The sequence below is a fragment of the Somniosus microcephalus genome, unplaced genomic scaffold (assembly GCF_052327205.1).
Source record: "Somniosus microcephalus isolate GS21.2 unplaced genomic scaffold, FLI_Smic_1.0 scaffold14, whole genome shotgun sequence".
NCBI classification, from domain to species: Eukaryota; Metazoa; Chordata; class Chondrichthyes; order Squaliformes; family Somniosidae; genus Somniosus; species Somniosus microcephalus.
The window spans coordinates 1,368,663-1,385,086 of NW_028225201.1; the positions used below are offsets into that span (position 1 = coordinate 1,368,663).

General features: G+C 50.4%; 1 protein-coding gene across 1 annotated transcript; it reads left to right on the forward strand.

Annotated features, from left to right (window-relative positions):
* Nucleotides 1–7,036: 7,036 nt before the first annotated feature.
* On the forward strand, nucleotides 7,037–15,208 carry LOC147083926 (uncharacterized). Its single transcript, XM_085980047.1, has one exon. It carries the CDS (start codon nucleotides 7,137–7,139, stop codon nucleotides 8,667–8,669), a length of 1,533 nt encoding a protein of 510 aa, XP_085836173.1. The 5' UTR covers nucleotides 7,037–7,136; the 3' UTR covers nucleotides 8,670–15,208.
* Nucleotides 15,209–16,424: the final 1,216 nt, after the last annotated feature.

Genomic DNA, 16,424 nt, shown 5'->3' on the forward strand with positions numbered 1-16,424 from the left:
TTTTTGCCTATCCTTCCTAAATATTGAATACCCCTGGATGTTGAGTTCCCAGCCTTGGCCATCCTAGAGCCATGCTTCTGTAATCCCAATCAAATCATATTCGTTTACCTCTATTTGCGCAGCTAATTCATCCACCTTGTTCCGAATGCTCCTTGCATTAAAACACAAAGCCTTCAGGCTTGTTTTTTTAACGCTCTCAGACCTAGATGAATTATTATTTACTGTGACCATGTTTGAGTTAAACCGTTGAGTTCTTTGCCTTCTAATTTTGTTTTTCTCCTTCCTGTCTTTTGCTTTTTTCCTTGTTTCCTTTTTCTCTGTCTCCCTGCTCAGGTTCCCAACCCCCTGCCACTTTAGTTTAATCCCGCCCCAACAGCACTAGCAAACACTCCCCCTAGGACATCGGTCCCGGCCCTGCCCAGGTGCAAACCATCCCGTCTGTACTGGTCCCACCTCTCCCAGAACCGGTTCCAATGTCCAAGGAATTTGAATCCCTCCCCCTTGCACCATTCCTCTAGCCACATATTCATTTGAAATATCCTCCTATTTCTACTCTGACTAGCACGTGGCACTGGTAGCAATCCTGAGATTACTACCTTTGAGGTCCTATTTTTTAATTTACCTCCTAACTCCCTATATTCTGCTTTTAGGACCTCATCCCGTTTTTTACCTATATCGTTGGTGCCTATGTGCGCCACAACAACTGGCTGTTCTCCCGCCCCTTCCAAAATGTTCTGCAGCCGCTCCGAGACGTCCTTGACCCTTGCACCAGGGAGGCAACACACCATCCTGGAGTCTCGATTGCGGCCGCAAAAACGCCTATCTATTCCCCTTACAATTGAGTCCCCTATCACTATAGCTCTTCCACTCTTTTTCCTCCCAGCCTGTGCAGCAGAGCCACCCATGGTGCCAGGAAGTTGGCTGCTGCTGCCTTCCCCTGATGAGTCATCCCCCCCAACAGTATTTAAAGTGGTATATCTGTTGGAGAGGGGGATGGCCGCAGGGGATTCCTGCACTACCTGCCTGCGCCTCTTACTCTGCCTGCTGGTCACCCATTCCCTTCCTGCCTATACACCCTTTACCTGCGGTGTGACCAACTCGCTAAATGTGATATTCACGACGTCCTCAGCATCGTGAATGCTCCAAAATGAATCCAGCCACAGCTCCAGTGCCGCAATGCGGTCTGTCAGTAGCTGCAGCTGGACACACTTCCCACACACATGGTCGTCAGGGATGCAGGAAGCGTCCCTGATTTCCCACATAGAGCATGAGGAGCACACTACGGGGCTGGGCTGCCCTGCCATGACTGACCCTTTAATTAATTAATTAAAATTAAATGAATCCCACCAATTTCACTTCAATTAAATGATATACTCAAAGGCCCTTGCTTAATAGTAGTCCCCACTACACAACAGAGACCTTAGAAACCACAAAATTTAAGTTTAAAAAAATTTAGAAAGAAAATACTCACCAACCAATCACTTACCCGCTTCTTGGTGACATCACACTTCGATTACTTTTTGCTTCCCTCTCCCGGAACCTGGATTGGTAAGCTCCTTAAATACCGCCGCCGCCTCTGGTGCTCCCTCGCAGGTCCACCGCCTCTCCGCTCTCTCGGGGCTCTGGGCCTCGCTGCTCGCCGCCTCGGGGCTGCTCCTTAAGTACCGCCGCCGCCTCTGGTACTCCCTCGCAGGTCCGCCGCCTCATCCACAATCCCTACCGCTACTTCTCTCAAGACCCTAGGATGTAAGCCATCAGGTCCAGGGGACTTATCCACCTTAAGTCCCATTATCTTACCGAGTACCATCTCCTTAGTGATTTTAATTGTGTTTAGCTCCTCCCCCCCATAGCCCCCTGTTTGTCCAGTGTTGGGATATTTTTAGTGTCCTCTACTGTAAAGACTGATACAAAATATTTGTTCAGCGTATTTGCCATCTCCATGTTCCCCACTACTAATTTCCCGGTCTCGTCCTCTAAGGGACCAACATTCACTTTAGCCACCCTTTTACTTTTTATATAACTGTAGAAACTCTTGCTATCTGTTTTTATATTTTTTGCTAGTTTACTTTCATAATCTATCTTCCCTTTCTTAATTAAACTTTTAGTTATTCTTTGCTGGCTTTTAAATGCTTCCCAATCTTCTATCCTCCCACTAGATTTGGCTACTTTATATGCCCTTGTTTTCAGTTGGGTACTATCCTTTATTACTTTACTTAGCCGCGGATGGCTGTCTTTTCTTTTACGCCCCTTTTTCCTCAGTGGAATATATTTTTCTTGAAAGTTGTGAAATATCTCCTTGAATGTACACCACTGCTCCTGTACCGTCTTACACCTTAATCTATTTTCCCAGTCCACTTTAGTCAACTCTGCTCTCATACCTTCATAGTCTCCTTTATTTAAGCTTAGTACGCTGGTTTGAGATCCAACTCTCTCACCCTCCAACTGAATTTGGAATTCAACCATGTTATGGTCACTCATTCCAAGGGGATCCTTTACTAGGACATTTTTTTATTAATCCTGTCTCATTACACAGGACCAGATCTAAGATTGCCTGCCCCCTGGTTGGTTCAGTAACATACTGCTCAAGGAAACCGTCCCTAATGCACTCTATGAACTCTTCATCAAGGCTGCCCTGCCCAATTTGATTTGTCCAGTCAATATGAAAGTTAAAATTTCCCATGATTATAGCTGTTCCCTTATTACAAGCCCCAATTATTTCCTGATTTATACTCCGACCAATAGAGTTGCAACTGTTAGGAGGCCTATAGATGGCGCCCACTAGTGACTTTTTCCCCTTATTATTCCTTATCTCCACCCAAACTGTTTCACTATCCTGATCCTTTGACCCAAAATCATTTCTCACTATTGCAGTGATTCCATCCTTTATTAACATAGCCACCCCACCTCCCTTTCCTTCCTGTCTGTCCTTCCTAATAGTCAAATACCCCTGGATGTTTAGTTCCCAGTCATGGTCACCTCGCAGCCATGTTTCTGTAATGGCCACCAGATCATACCCATGTGTAGTTATTTGTACCGTCAACTCGTCTATTTTGTTACGAATGCTGCGTGCATTCAGATAAAGAACTTTCAAATAGGTTTTGTGACAATTTATTCCTGCTTTTACCCCCTTTACTACTTTACCTTTATCTTTATACATTCTGTCCCTTCCTGACACGCTCTGGTTTTTAATTTCCCCACTGCTACTTTGCTCTATTGCCTTCTCCACTGACATTTTTATTTTTCGCTCTCTTGAAACCTCCCCCCCACTAATTAGTTTAAAACCCTCTCTACAGCCCTAGTTATTACCACTTCTGTCAGCAGCGAGTTCCAGGTCATCACCACTCGCTGCATAAAAAAGTTTTTGCTCACATCCCCCCTGTATCTCTTGCCCAAAACCTTAAATCTGTGTCCCCTAGTCCTTGTACCATCAACTAGTGTGAACAGCCTTTCCCCGTCTAGCCTATCCAAACCCATCATAATCTTGTACACCTCTATCAAATCACCCCTCAACCTCCTTTGTTCAAATGAAAACAAATCCAGCTTCTCCAACCTGTCCTTGTAGCTAAGATTCCCCCATCCCCAGAACCATTCTGGTAAATCTCCTCTGCACCCTTTCAAGGGCCTTCACATCCTTCCTAAAGTGTGGTGACCAGAACTGGACGCAATACTCCAGTTGTGGCCTAACCAGCGCTTTATAAAGGTTCAGCATAACTTCTCTACTTTTGTACTCAATACCTCTATTTATGAAGCCCAAGATCCCATATGCTTTGTTAACCACTCTCTCAATATGTCCCGCCACCTTCAGGGACCTATGCACATTAACTCCCAGGTCCCTCTGTCCCTGCACACTCTGTAAAACTGTGCCATTAAGTGTATATTGCCTCTCCCTGTTCCTTCTGCCAAAATGTATCACCTCACACTTCTCTGTATTAAATTCCATCCGCCACTTGTCTGCCCATTCTGCTAGCCTTTCTATGACCTGTTGCAGTCGATTGATATCATCCTCACTGTTTGCCACACCCATAAGTTTGGTATCATTGGCAAATTTAGAAATTCTACTTTGTATTCCAATATCCAGGTCATTTAAATATATCAAAAAAAGAAGTGGCCCCAGCACTGACCCTTGGGGAACACCACTGTCTACCATCCTCCAGTCTGAAAATCAACCATTTACCACAACTCGCTATTTTCTGTCCTTAAGCCAATTCCTTATCCAAGCTGCCACTGACCCACCTATTCCATGAGCCTCAATTTTGTTAACCAGCCTTCTATGTGGTAGTTTGTCAAACTCCTTCCGAAAATCCATGTAGACAACATCCATTGCATTCCCTTCATCTATTCTCCCTGTTACTTCATCAAAAAATTCAATTAGATTTGTCAAACATGATCTGCCTTTTACAAATCCGTGTTGGCTCTCCTTAATTAGCTTAAACCTCTCCAAGCCCCATTAATTTTTTCCTTGATTATTGTTTGTAAAACTTTACCCACCACTGATCTTAAACTGACCGGCCTGTAGTTACTAGGATTGTCCTTACACCCTTTCTTGAACAATGGGGTCACATTTGTCACTTTCCAATCCTCAGGCACCTCCCCATAAACGTCATCCTGTGGTCTAGGCAATGGCCACGGCTATATGTGAGAATTTATAGTTCCAATGAATTCCTGAAGCATAGCGCCCAATCGTGGGATATAAATATACTCCAGGAACTGCCAGTTACAAAAACAAACGCAGAAGGCTACATCTCTGAACATTGGAACAGGAGGAGGCCATTCAGCCCCTCGAGCCTGTTCTCCCATTCAATGAGGCCATGGCTGATCTGCGTCTCAACTCCATTTATCCGCCTTTGCTCCATATCTCTTAATGACCTTCACTAATAAAAATCTAGCAATATCAGTCTTGACTTTTTCACTTTACCCCCAGCCTCAACAGAGCTCCAGATTTCCACTACTCTTTGTGTGAAGAAGTGCTTCCTGACATCGAAACATCGAACAATAGGAGTAGGAGTCGGCCATTCGCCCTTCGAGCCTTCTCCGCCATTCAATATGATCATGGCTGATCCTCTATCGCAATACCATATTCTGGCTCTCTCCCCATAACCCTTGATGCCTTTTGTGTCTAGAAATCTATCTACAGGAAACTTTGTGTTATCCGGAGGCTAAATGTCCGGCAAGCTCGAGCCACCGGCAAAAATCAGGAGCCGTATTTTTTCTTTTTGTTTCTTTTCGTTGCTTTTTTCTCAACAGTCAAGCTCTGCAAGGTCTGTAGCTAAGCAACAGCTTCAGCTAGAGATGCTACAGAGAGGCTTGCCGACTGTTTAGAAGCTGTTGCTAAGCAACAGTGTTTGTTGTCAGATACGGAGATGAAAACCTCCGTATGCTTCAACATTACAGCTGGAGTGTCCGGCAGTTTTGAGGGAACGGCAACAGCTGAGTCCCGTCGGTGCCGGATAGCACAAAGTTTCCTGTATCTCCTTCTTAAATATATTCAGTGACTTGGCCTCCACAGTCTTCTGTGGTAGAGAATTCCACAGGTTTACTGCCCTCTGAGTGAAGAGATTTCTCCTCATCTCAGTCCTAAATGTCCTACCCTGTATCCTGAGACGGTGACCCCTCGTTCTAGACCCCCCCCAGCCAGGGGAAACATCCTCCCTGCATCCAGTCTGTCTAATCCTGTCAGAATTTTATACGTTTCAATGAGATCCCCTCTCATTCTTCTAAACTCTAGTGAATACAGGCCGAGTCGACCCGATCTCTCCTCATACGACAGTCCTGCCAACCCAGGAATCAGTCTGGTGAACCTTCGCTGCACTCCCTCTATGGCAAGTATATCCTTCCTTAGTCACCGCCTGCCACCCCGAAGTGGAGTGCAGCAGAGAATGAGAGAAAATTCCCCAGTGCTGTTGCCACACCGCTGCACCTGGATGTATCTCCATCTCACCAGGACAGCCGTTGGCTGCTCCAGCCTCACCTGCCACGTACAAATGACGTGGGGGGCATAGCGCCAGATTTAGCTGGCATCTGTCCTCTTACAGCCTCTTTATAGTAGCAGGAGGCCCCCGGAAATGAGAGTAACCCGTGCATCAGAGGTGATGCTTGAGCCAGGGAAATGGGTGGGATGGGGTCGGGTGTGGGGGGGACGGGGGATGGGTGTGGAGGGGATGGGGGACGGGTGTGGGGGCAACGGGGGATTGGGTGTGGGGGGGACAGGGGAATGGGTGTGGGGGGGATGGGGGACGGGTGTGGGGGGAAACGAGGGAGACGGGGATGGGTGTGGGGGGGACTGGGGCGGGTGTGGGGCGGACGGGGCACGCGAGTGGGGGGGATGGGTGTGGGGGGGACTGGGGCGGGTGTGGGGGGGGCGGGGGATGGGGGTACGGGGGATGGGGGACGGGTGTGGGGGGGACGGGGGACGGGTGTGGGGGGGACGGGGGACGGGTGTGGGGGGGACGGGTGTGGGGGGGACGGGGGACGGGTGTGGGGGGGACGGGGGACGGGTGTGGGGGGGACGGGTGTGGGGGGGACGGGGGACGGGTGTGGGGGGGACGGGGGACGGGTGTGGGGGGGACGGGTGTGGGGGGGACGGGTGTGGGGGGGACGGGTGTGGGGGGGACGGGTGTGGGGGGGACGGGTGTGGGGGGGACGGGTGTGGGGGGGGCGGGGGACGGGTGTGGGGGGGACGGGTGTGGGGGGGACGGGGGACGGGTGTGGGGGGGACGGGGGACGGGTGTGGGGGGGACGGGTGTGGGGGGGACGGGTGTGGGGGGGACGGGGGACAGGTGTGGGGGGGACGGGGGGGACGGGGGATGGGTGTGCTGGTCCACCTGAACAGAAGAAGCTCTGAGTATCAGCATGTTGTTGGATTATTGATAACCGCGCCCAACGCTGATGCCCTCAGCAGTCACGGGACGGTGCTCAGAAATCTTCCCCTCCCTTGCCCAGGTCAATGAGCCCAATTGTCGTGCCCTCACCATGCCCTATATCATCTAAGTCAGCACAGCAAGGCTGAAAGGTGGTCTTTGTGTTGTATAAGGCTGACTACTGGCCTGTTCTGATGTGAACCCTCTCTCTCCAATAACAGAACTGTTAATGTTTGAGCCAATCCAGTTGTGCGAATTCTCATTGCAGGAAACATCAGCATGTCGGACAAGCAGTGTCACGTGACCGAGCTCCACAGCCAACAGCAAGTGTCCCTTTGCTTTGATGTGATGGTGCAGTCCCAGGTCAAGTGGGAGAAGTTTCTGATGCCAGCACCCACATCTGTCGCTATTTTGGGTGAACTGGTGCATCTGGCTACGAGGATGGAGGACTTCAAACTAAACCAAGGCAGTGCAGGCAAGAAATCCCTGTTTAAACGTCCAGATTCATTCAAGAGGTGCCTGATGGAGGTTTGCAACCAAACCGTAAACTCGTTTCAACAGACCCGCACTAATCTGAACAAAATCCGCATGTGTTGTGAGGACCTCCTTGTCCATGTGAAGAATGTGGGTGAAGGGTCATCTCTGAACAAAGACCTTCCCATGCAGCTGCAGAACATTCGGGTTTGTGCAGACAAATCCAAAACATGTGCCGAATCTGTGGAAAAGGAGCTCTCCAATCTCAGCGATCTACTGAGTGAGCTGCTGGAGACCTGTACAGATTCCCAGAGTATCAGCCAGGATAAGCTGGGGGAAGTAAGGAAAGTCCTGTCGGAAACACAACAGAAGAATGAGTTAGTAGAGGAGAAGAAGTGCAATTTACAGAAGCAATGGATCGAGGCTTCCCGAAAACGTGAGGAAGTCACCAGTGAATACGACAATGTAAGGGCGAGTGCTCTCATTGATCAGTTCTGTTTGGAAGGACTGAAACAGATGAAGAAGCTTCTCCCAAAGATTGTTGATCTTTTGAGCAATGTGACCAGCCCAGTGCTTCTGGTGGTGGAGCTGGGGAAAGGGTTGATCTTTCTCATACAACTGGTGTCTGAGCTGAAAGACGAAGAATCCTCTGAATCAAACCCTGAAATCAGCAGTTTCCTCAGCAAGGTTAGAGAGGAAGCCTCACTGAAGATCAAGGAAGTCCAATCCCAGTTGGAGGAGTCGCAAAAAATGTACAATGAATGTCACCAAAATATGAAAAGTTCGTGTGATGAGAGTGAGACGTTGTTGAGAGAGATAAAGAACAATCAGGCACAAGAGATGGATATCAGCACACGTGTAGCGTTGATGGCTAAAGGGCTTGGGGCACTGGGGAGCATCAAGTCCAACTGGTCAGAGATGATCAACTTCATTCATATCATACCAAAATTAACTGAAGATTGCCAGAAGACATTTAAGAGACTTAGTGCGGTGAGTGGTGAAGGCACGCAGGGTGCTCCAGGTGCGTTAGCCAGTAGTCAGATGATGAACTTTCAAGTGTCCCAGGCAGTCAGCATCATGACCCACATCGGTGACATGTCAAAAACCTATGTGGAGATTCACGACAAGTACCTTGCAGGTCAACTGGGCGAGCTGAGCTCATTGCTGGGCGGGCAGGGGTCTGAATACAAGTTTAAGAAGGTCCAGGATAAATGTGATGAAGCAAGAAAGGAAATCCATCACAGGGCCGCTGTGAATCAGGAGCAACTTCAGAAGAATGCCCAGCAGAGAAGTGAAGCCATTGCTAAACTTACAGACCTGCTGCTGCCCAGGAAGTGAATGGAAATCCTGCAATGAAACATATTCTCAGCTGTGCGAGTGACCAACCCCTGGAATCTCCAATCCAATCATCAACCACCTCTCCCAACCCCTGGAATCTCCAATCCAATCACCAACCACCTCTCCCAACCCCTGGAATCTCCAATCCAATCATCAACCTCCTCTCCCAACCCCTGGAATCTCCAATCCAATCATCAACCACCTCTCCCAACCCCTGGAATCTCCAATCCAATCATCAACCTCTTCTCCCAACCCCTGGAATCTCCAATCCAATCCAATTAAGGGTTACGGGGAGCGGGCAGGAATTTGGACATGAGCCTAGGTTCGGATCGGTCATGGCCCTGTGGGTAGCGGAGCGGGCCCAGGGGCCGTGTAGCCTGATCCTGCTCCTATTTCATGTGTCTAATTCTGTTAGATTCAGGAGATGGTTCTGTGATAGTGGATTGGCGGTTAGGATCAGATCAGCCATGATCTTATTGAATGGCGGAGCAGGCTCGAGGGGCCGATTGGCCTACTCCTGCTCCTATTTCTTATGTTCTTATGTTCTTATCAACCTCTTCTCCCAACCCCTGGAATCTCCAATCCAATCATCAACCACCTCTCCCAACCCCTGGAACCTCCAATCCAATCATCAACCACCTCTCCCAACCCCTGGAATCTCCAATCCAATCATCAACCTCCTCTCCCAACCCCTGGAATCTCCAATCCAATCATCAACCACCTCTCCCAACCCCTGGAATCTCCAATCCAATCATCAACCTCCTCTCCCAACCCCTGGAATCTCCAATCCAATCATCAACCACCTCTCCCAACCCCTGGAATCTCCAATCCAATCATCAACCACCTCTCCCAACCCCTGGAATCTCCAATCCAATCATCAACACCCTCTTCCAACCCCTGGAATCTCCAATCCAATCATCAACCTCCTCTCCCAACACCTGGAATCTCCAATCCAATCATCAACCACCTCTCCCAACCCCTGGAATCTCCAATCCAATCATCAACCTCCTCTCCCAACCCCTGGACTCTCCAACCCAATCATCAACCTCCTCTCCCAACCCCTGGAATCTCCAATCCAATCATCAACCACCTCTCCCAACCCCTGGAATCTCCAATCCAATCATCAACCACCTCTCCCAACCCCTGGAATCTCCAATCCAATCATCAACCTCCTCTCCCAACACCTGGAATCTCCAATCCAATCATTAACATCCTCTCCCAACCCCTGGAATCTCCAATGCAATCATCAACCTCCTCTCCCAACCCCTGGAATCTCCAATCCAATCATCAACCACCTCTCCCAACCCCTGGAATCTCCAATCCAATCATCAACCACCTCTCCCAACTCCTGGAATCTCCAATCCAATCACCAACCTCCTCTCCCAACCCCTGGAATCTCCAACCCAATCATCAACCACCTCTCCCAACTGCTGGAATCTCCAATCCAATCATCAACCTCCTCTCCCAACCCCTGGAATCTCCAATCCAAACACCAACCTCCTCTCCCAACCCCTGGAATCTCCAATCCAATCATCAACCTCCTCTCCCAACACCTGGAATCTCCAATCCAATCATCAACCACCTCTCCCAACCCCTGGAATCTCCAATCCAATCATCAACCACCTCTCCCAACCCCTGGAATCTTCAATCCAATCATCAACCCCCTCTTCCAACCCCTGGAATCTCCAATCCAATCATCAACCTCCTCCCCCAACACCTGGAATCTCCAATCCAATCATCAGCCACCTCTCCCAACCCCTGGAATCTCCAATCCAATCATCAACCTCCTCTCCCAACCCCTGGACTCTCCAACCCAATCATCAACCTCCTCTCCCAACCCCTGGAATCTCCAATCCAATCATCAACCACCTCTCCCAACCCCTGGAATCTCCAATCCAATCATCAACCACCTCTCCCAACCCCTGGAATCTCCAATCCAATCATCAACCTCCTCTCCCAACACCTGGAATCTCCAATCCAATCATTAACCTCCTCTCCCAACCCCTGGAATCTCCAATGCAATCATCAACCTCCTCTCCCAACCCCTGGAATTTCCAATCCAATCATCAACCTCCTCTCCCAACCCCTGGAATCTCCAATCCAATCATCAACCTCCTCTCCCAACCCCTGGAATCTCCAATCCAATCATCAACCCCCTCTCCCAACCCCTGGAATCTCCAATCCAATCATCAACCTCCTCTCCCAACCCCTGGAATCTCCAATCCAATCATCAACCTCCTCTCCCACCCCCTGGAATCTCCAATCCAATCATCAACCACCTCTCCCAACCCCTGGAATCTCCAATCCAATCATCAACCTCCTCTCCCAACCCCTGGAAACTCCAATCCAATCACCAACCTCCTCTCCCAACCCCTGGAATTCCGGTGACCTTCCATTTGAGGTGAGGGAATGTGAAAGTTCTGATTAAATCCCGCGGGCAGGTCCGGAGAATTCTTTGATTGAATTACTGCAAAGTTTTGAAGGATTCTGGAAGATCCAATCAGACAGAATAGTCATCAATTGATCATGTTTGATTGGTGTTTGCTTTCTCTGTCCCTTTTAAGCTTATATTGAAATCTGAAAAAAAATTAATTACATTAATCTGATTTTTACGATTATCTGTGCCACTGATTAATTTCCTCCTCTCGCAGTTTTAAATACTTTAACCATCAACTTTACACAGTTATGAAATTCACCAAAAGTATAGAAACAGTCAAACAACTCCCCTGCTCTACTTTGAGATAGTGGCCATGGGATCTCTCAGTACTGCCCCTCTCACAGTGCGGCGCTCCCTCAGTACTGCCCCTCCCACAGTGCAGCGCTCCCTCAGTACTGCCCCTCCGGCAGTGCGGCGCTCCCTCAGTACTGCCTCTCCGACAGTGCAGCGCTCCCTCAGTACTGCCACTCCCACAGTGAAGCACTCCCTCATTAGTGCCCATTCGACAGTGCAGCGCTCCCTCAGTACTGCCACTCCCACAGTGCAGCGCTCCCTCAGTAGTGCCCATTCGACAGTGCAGTGCTCCCTCAGTACTGCCTCTCCGACAGTGCAGTGCTCCCTCAGTACTGCCCCTCCGACAGTGCAGCGCTCCCTCAGTACTGCCCCTCCCACAGTGCAGCACTCCCTCAGTACTGCCCCTCTGACAGGGCAGCGCTCCCTCAGTACTGCCCCTCCCACAGTGCGGTGCTCCCTCAGTACTTTCCCTCCGACAGAGCAGCGCTCCCTCAGTACAGCCACTCCCACAGTGCGCCGCTCCCTCAGTGGTGCCCCACTGACAGTGCGGCGCTCCCTCAGTACTGCCCCTCAATTACAAGAGGAATGCAGGGAACAGCACCAACCGCTTATACATGGCCTTCTTTGATCTCACAAAGGCCTTCGACACTGTCAACTGTGAGGGATTATGGAGTGTCCTCCTCAAATTTGGCTGCCCTCAAAAGTTTGTCACTATCCTTCGCCTGCTTCACGGCGACATGCAAGCCGTGATCCTAAGTAATGGTTCCACCACAGACCCAATTCACGTACGAACCGGGGTCAAGCCAGGCTGTGTCATCGCACCAACACCCTTCTCGATCTTCCTTGCTCTAATGCTCCATCTCACCCTCAGTAAGCTCCCCACTGGAGTGGAGCTAATTTACAGAACAAACGGGAAACTGTTCAACCTCCGTCGCCTCCAGTCCAGATCCAAGGTCGTCCCATCCTCTGTCGTCGAATTACAGTACGCAGACGATGCTTGCGTCTGCGCTCACTCGGAGGTCGAACTCCAAACCTTCGTCAACACCTTCACCAAAGCATGCGAGAGCATGGGCCATACACTAAACATCCGTAAGACAAAGGTCCTCTACCAACCTGCCCCCACCACACAGTGCTACCCCCCGATTATCAAAATCCACGACAAAGCCTTGGAAAACGTGGACCACTTTCCATACCTCGGGAGCCTACTGTCAACAAGGGCAGACGTCGATGACGAAGTCCAACACCACCTTCAGTGTGCCAGTGCAGCCTTCAGTCGCCTGAGGAAGAGAGTGTTTGAAGACCAGGACCTCAAACCCAGCACTAAGCTCATAGTCTACAGAGCAGCAGTGATACCCGCCCTGCTGTATGCCTCAGAGACATGGACCATGTACAGCAAGCACCTCAAAGCACTGGAGAGGTACCACCAACGCTGCCTCCACAAGATCCTGCAAATCCATTGGCAGGATAGGCGCACCAACATCAGTGTTCTTGCTCAGGCCAACATCCCCAGCATCGAAGCTCTGACCACGCTCAATCAGCTCCGATGGACGGGTCACATTGTCCGCATGCCCGATACGAGACTCCCAAAACAAGCGCTCTACTCAAAGCTCCGGCACGGCAAGAGAGCCCCAGGTGGGCAGAGGAAACGCTTCAAGGACACCCTCAAAGCCTCCTTGAAAAAGTGTAACATCCCCACCGACACCTGGGAATCCCTGGCCCAAGACCGCACAAAGTGGAGGAGAAGCATCCGGGAAGGCGCCGAACACCTCGAATCTCTTCGCCGGGAACAAGCGGAAGCCAAGCGCAGGCAGCACAAGGAGCGCACGTCAACCCAAGCACCCCACCCACCTGCCCCTTCAACCACCGTCTGCCCCACCTGTGACAGAGACTGTCGGTCCCGCATTGGACTCATCAGTCACCTGAGAACTCATTTTTAATGTGGAAGCAAGTCATCCTCGGTTCCGAGGGACTGCCTGAGAAGAAGAAGCTCCATCAGTACTGCCCCTGCGACAGTGCGGCGCTCTCTCAGTACTGCCCCTCCGCCAGTGCAGCACTCCCTCAGTAGTGCCCCTCCGACAGTGCAGCACTCCCTCAGTACTGCCCCTCCGACAGTGCGTCACTCCCTCAATACTGACCCTCCGACAGTGCGGCGCTCCCTCAGTACTGCCTCGCCGACAGTGCAGTGCTCCCTCAGTACTGCCCCTCCATCAGTGCGGCATTTGATCGAGTGTGGCATCAAGGAGCCCTAGCAAAACTGAAGTCAATGGGAATCAAGGGGAAAACTCTCCATTGGTTGGAATCATACCTAGCACAAAGGAAGTTGGCTGTGGTTGTTGGAGGTCATTCATCTCAATCACATGACATCACTGCAGTAGTTCCTCAGGGCAGTGTCCTAGGCCCAACCATCTTCAGCTGTTTCAACAATGACGTTCCCTCCATCATAAGGTCAGAAGTGGGGATGTTCGCTGATGATTGCACACTGTTCAGCACCATTCGAGACTCGTCAGATACTGACGCAGTCCGTGTCCATATGCAGCAAGACCTGGACAACATTCAGACTTGGGCTGACAAGTGGCAAGTAACATTCGCACCACACAAGTGCCAGGCAATGACCATCTCCAACAAGCGAGACTCTAACCATCTCCCCTTGACATTCAATGGCATTATCATCGCTGAATCCCCCACTATCAACATCCGGGGAGTTACCATTGATCAGAAACTGAACTGGACCAGCCATATAAATACTGTGGCTACAAGAGCAGGCCAGAGGCTGGGAATTCTGCGGCGAGTGTCTCACCTCCTGACTCCCCAAAGCCTTTCCACCATCTACAAGGCACAAGTCAGGAGTGTGATGGAATACTCTCCACTTGCCTGGATGAGTGCAGCTCCAACAACACTCAAGAAGCTCGACACCATTCAGGATAAAGCAGCCCGCTTGATTGGCACTCCATCCATCCACCTTCAACATTCACTCCCTCCACCACCGGCGCACTGTGGCTGCAGTGTGTACCATCTACAAGATGCACTGCAGCAACTCGCCAAAGCTCCTTCAGCAGCACCTTCCAAACCCGCGACCTCTACCACAAGGGCAGCAGACGCATGGGAACATCACCACCTACAAGTTCCCCTCCAAGCCACATACCATCCTGACTTGGACCTGTATCGCCGTTCCTTCACTGTCTCTGGGCCAAAATCCTGGAACTCCCTTCCTAACAGCATTGTGGGTGTACCTACACCATATGGACTGCAGCGGTTCAAGAAGGCGGCTCACCACCATCTTCTCAAGGGCAATTAGGGATGGGCACTAAATGCAGGCCTTGCCAGCGACGCCCACATCCCATCAATGAATAAAAAAAATCCCTCAGTACTGCCCCTCCGACAGTGCGGTGCTCTGTAAGAAAGGAGGAAATCTTCATTTCTGTGTCTCCCTACTAACTAACCTGAACTAAATCAGTTGATTCTATTGCTAATTTTAGTTTAATGATTTCATTATGTTATTGCTGCAATTATAATCATACTTGTAAACCCTACTGTTAGATGCCCTGGGTAGACTAGGTTAGATTTTAAAATGGAAGAGACCGAAGTGCTGGGCCTTGGTTGGCGAAGTTAAAGATGTATTCCTGGCAGAACAAGGGGTTACACACGAGAGGCCCGGGCTGACTGGGGTTGACCCGTGGAGATTGCGTCTTCTACCCAGGGCCCAACAAGTAATAGAAACCTTGATTGTGCTTTGTTTGACTACTGCTCAGGTGCTGTAATGTATCAATCTCTCTCTTTCACTGAATAAAATATAATTACTGTCAACAAATCGAGACAAGTCGAATCTATTGGAACATAGGAGGAAAACGGTAAATTGGCGCAGACCCGGAAAATCAGCAGCTCCCTCAGGACTGCCCCTCTGACAGTGCAGCACTCCCTCAGTACTGCCTCTCCGACAGTGTGGCGCTTCCTCAGTACTGCCCCACTGACAGTGTGGCGCTCCCTCAGTACTGCCCCTCTGACAGTGCAGCGCTCCCTCAGTACTGCCCCTCCGACAGTGCGGCGCTCCCTCAGTACTGCCCCTCCGACAGTGCGGCGCTCCCTCAAGACTGCCCCTCTGACAGTGCAGCACTCCCTCAGTAATGCCTCTCCGACAGTGCGGCGCTCCCTCAGTACTGCCCCTCCGACAGTGCGGCGCTCCCTCAGTACTGCCCCTCCGACAGTGCGGCGCTCCCTCAGTACTGCCCCTCCGACAGTGTGGTGCTCCCTCAGTACTGACCCTCCAACAGTGCGGCGCTCCCTCAGTACTGCCCCTCTGACAGTGCAACACTCCCTCAGTACTGCCCCTCTGACAGTGCGGCGCTCCCTCAGTACTGCCCCTCCGACATTGCAGCGCTCCCTCAGTACTGCCCCTCCGACAGTGTAGCACTCCCTCAGTACTGCCCCTCTGACAGTGCAGCACTCCCTCAGTACTGCCCCTCCGACAGTGCAGCACTCCCTCAGTACTGCCCCTCTGAAAGTGCAGTGCTCCCTCAGTACTGCCCCTCCGACAGTGCGGCGCTCCCTCAGTACTGCCCCTCCGACAGTATGCAGCCAACAGTAACCACTCTGTTCATTGGCTGCATACATCGGCAAGGGGCCCAAAATTGTAACTTGTTAGCACCCTTTAAAGCTAGCCTGCACTGCTTAACAGGTTGGTGCACTGTAGCTGGAGCAGGTGTAGGCAGTTCAGGAAGTGAATTTGACGTGTTGTGATTTGGGTAAAGCTAAGCAGAGTGTGACAGGAAGGGAGGGAGAGTTTAATGGTAATAGTGCATCACTGAATGTCAAATCAGGAAAAAATGGTAAAAAGTTAAAAGTAAACCGTTTTATCTGAATGCACAAAGCATTCGTGACAAGATAGACAAATTAATGGCAAATATAGATTCAAGTGGCTTTGATCTAATAGCCGTTACAGAGATTTGGTTGCAAGGTGGCCAAGGTTGGGAACTAAATATTCCAGGATAGTAGATGTTTCAAAAAGACAGACAAAATGGAACAGGTGG